This window comes from Durio zibethinus, chromosome 24 (genome assembly GCF_047325235.1).
Source record: "Durio zibethinus cultivar Kanyao isolate XHJ-2024 chromosome 24, ASM4732523v1, whole genome shotgun sequence".
NCBI classification, from domain to species: domain Eukaryota; kingdom Viridiplantae; phylum Streptophyta; class Magnoliopsida; order Malvales; family Malvaceae; genus Durio; species Durio zibethinus.
Genome location: NC_143185.1, coordinates 16,742,153 through 16,744,413, shown reverse-complemented (window position 1 = coordinate 16,744,413; position 2,261 = coordinate 16,742,153). Strand labels below are relative to the sequence as shown.

The following is a 2,261-nucleotide window of genomic DNA, read 5'->3' as shown; positions in this document are numbered from 1 at the left end:
GCGATGTCTTGACAGGTTTAAGGGAACAAACACGTGAAGAAGAAGAAGAAGAAGAAGAAGAAGAATAAAACTCCAACACATGCAAACTATTTGGTTTTACAGAAAGATTTACAGAAAAAATTAAAAAGTAAAAAAAAAGTACATTAAATATATATTCAAAAGACAATAGTTTTCTTAACTTTGCACTCGGCCTACAATAATGCAACCAAACAGAAACTTGAAGCTCTCCAATGGCTTTTGCTAAGAAAAAGAGTTCCAGCAAGACCAGTCTCAAAGGAGATACCTCAATCTTACACATTAGCATTATACATATTCTAAACTGACACCTACATAAAGCTCCGTAGCACCTCTACAAATGTCAAAAATTTCATTGTAGAGACTACTAGAGACACTAAAATAGTCTACATCGACATAAAAAAAAGATACTTGACCCAAATAAATACAAGGAGATTACATGGTAGTAGTTGTGTATGATATTATATTTAAGACTCAGATAGTTCCCTGATTGCTTCCCAATCAATTTCTACCGAAGGATACTTTTCCAAACCGAAATTTTCATTGTCTTCCCACTTTGAATCAGAGAAATCCAAGAAAGTGATATCAGATTCTGGTGAAGAGGACCCTGCCAATGACTCATCGGATGCATCCGAGGATGATGATGATGACAATGAATTCTCCACTTTAGGATCAGAAAATCTTGAAGACTGATCAAACTCCTCACTCTTAACAGGGTAATCAAACTCAAACTTAGGCTGTGAAGGAGCAACACTGTTAGATTTTGAATCAGAAACGGAACAGGTCTTTCCTGAATTCCCTTGTTTCTGCAAGCTCTGGCAGATGGCTTGTAGCTTTGCATCAACTGAGGAATGGAGAGGCCTATAGTCACCAAATTCTCCAGAAACATGGGCTCCTTGGTGCTTGAGGTAGGGGAAGTTGAGCCTAGCAAACTCTCCTCTAAGCTTATAAGCAGCCTTGTCATAAGCCAAAGCTGCTTCTTCAGCTGTATCAAAAGTGCCAAGCCAAAGGCGGGTTCGATTCTTGGGGAGTCTGATTTCAGCTACCCATTTGCCCCAGTGCCTCTGTCTCACTCCCCTGTAGAGTTTTGTAGGCTTTGGATGGGCGGAGGAGACATGTTTCATAGGGACAGCTTTTGGGGAAAGAAAGTTGAGCCTTTGATTTTGAAGGGATGTTGTAGCCATAGAAGCAAGCTGCTGTTGCTGTTGCTGCTGTTGTTGTTCGATATGGGCTTGAATTTGGAGGATTTGAGAAGGGGTGAGTTGGTTTAGCCCAATTGAACCTGTTTGTTCAAAACCCATCAGGTTGTTATAGTTAGAGAACCCATGATTCGAAAACGAGTGGGTGCTCCATGGGGAGCAAAATTCAGGATACAAGTTAGGCTGTGAAGGAGAAGCAGTGAGTTGAGAATATGAACAAGAAGGGTAAGAAGAAGAAGAAGATAAAGGAGAGGTAGATGAAGCACCTTTCATAAAAGGTTCAAGTGCTTTCATTAACTCTTCTTTAAAAGGATCTGAGAAAACTGAGCTGCTGCTGCTGCTATTATACATATCTATAGTTGCTGCCATATCCAAAAACTAGTTAAAACCTGTTTCTCAACCAAAACTAAGGAACAGGCAGTAGTTTGATAAACACCAACCTTGAGGGACCAAAAATAAACCCCCTTAGCTGATGAAAATAAAGAATAAAACTTTGTAATGAACAGAAACCTGGATCTCTATTCTGGATCACCTGGCTTTCAAAAAAAAAAAACCAACCTGGTAGGCTTGTTTAGCTTTGTTTTTAACAAAAATTTGTTCAGCTTGAAAGACAGACGATGACAGAAAGGGATTCAGAGAAGCGGGGAAATACAGAAAAAAAAGGGGAATTTAGAAGAAAACTGAAATTATCAAACACTATTGCAATATCTGAAAACACTCAAAGTTTTTTTCAGTTGCCTCACCTTGGTGTTTTCTCTCTTGCATTTCCAGTGTCACCTTATCTCTGCTTATATAACCTCCACCTCATGTGATTCTCTCTTAAATCCCTTTGATTTTTCATATTTTTTAATTAATTTTTGTTAAAAATTACTAAATAAATTAATTTATCACCATCCTCGTCAACTTCGAAAGATGCCTTATTCGATGTGGGGACGGAGGAAGTGCACCCAATGGGGAATTTGCCATTTACTTGAAAGGTTCAACGGCAGGTGTCGGTCAGCAGAACGTGGCCATACACGTGTGACGTTGTGATTCGTGAAGATTTTG

At 39.0% G+C, this 2,261-nt stretch overlaps 1 protein-coding gene across 4 annotated transcripts; it reads right to left on the bottom strand.

Moving 5' to 3' along the window:
* Nucleotides 1-203: 203 nt before the first annotated feature.
* LOC111316955 (ethylene-responsive transcription factor ERF060-like) lies at nt 204-2,003 on the bottom strand. Of its 4 annotated transcripts, none has more exons than XM_022919209.2 (3): nt 1,958-2,003; nt 1,481-1,576; nt 204-1,297 (listed from the first exon to the last, which is right to left on the bottom strand). In XM_022919209.2, the coding sequence occupies exons 1-3, from the start codon at nt 1,977-1,979 to the stop codon at nt 483-485; spliced, it is 933 nt and encodes a 310-aa protein (XP_022774944.2). In that variant the 5' UTR covers nt 1,980-2,003; the 3' UTR covers nt 204-482. The 4 variants fall into 4 exon arrangements, with proteins under 4 accessions (XP_022774944.2, XP_089609541.1, XP_089609542.1 ...); XM_089753415.1 differs by having other exon boundaries at nt 1,655-1,977; XM_089753416.1 differs by having other exon boundaries at nt 204-1,397; nt 1,655-1,975.
* Nucleotides 2,004-2,261: the final 258 nt, after the last annotated feature.

Coding starts and splice junctions, on each gene's coding strand:
- LOC111316955 (XM_022919207.2), bottom strand. CDS start 1,565: ATGTATAATAGCAGCAGCAGCAGCTCAGTTTTCTCAGATCCTTTTAAA.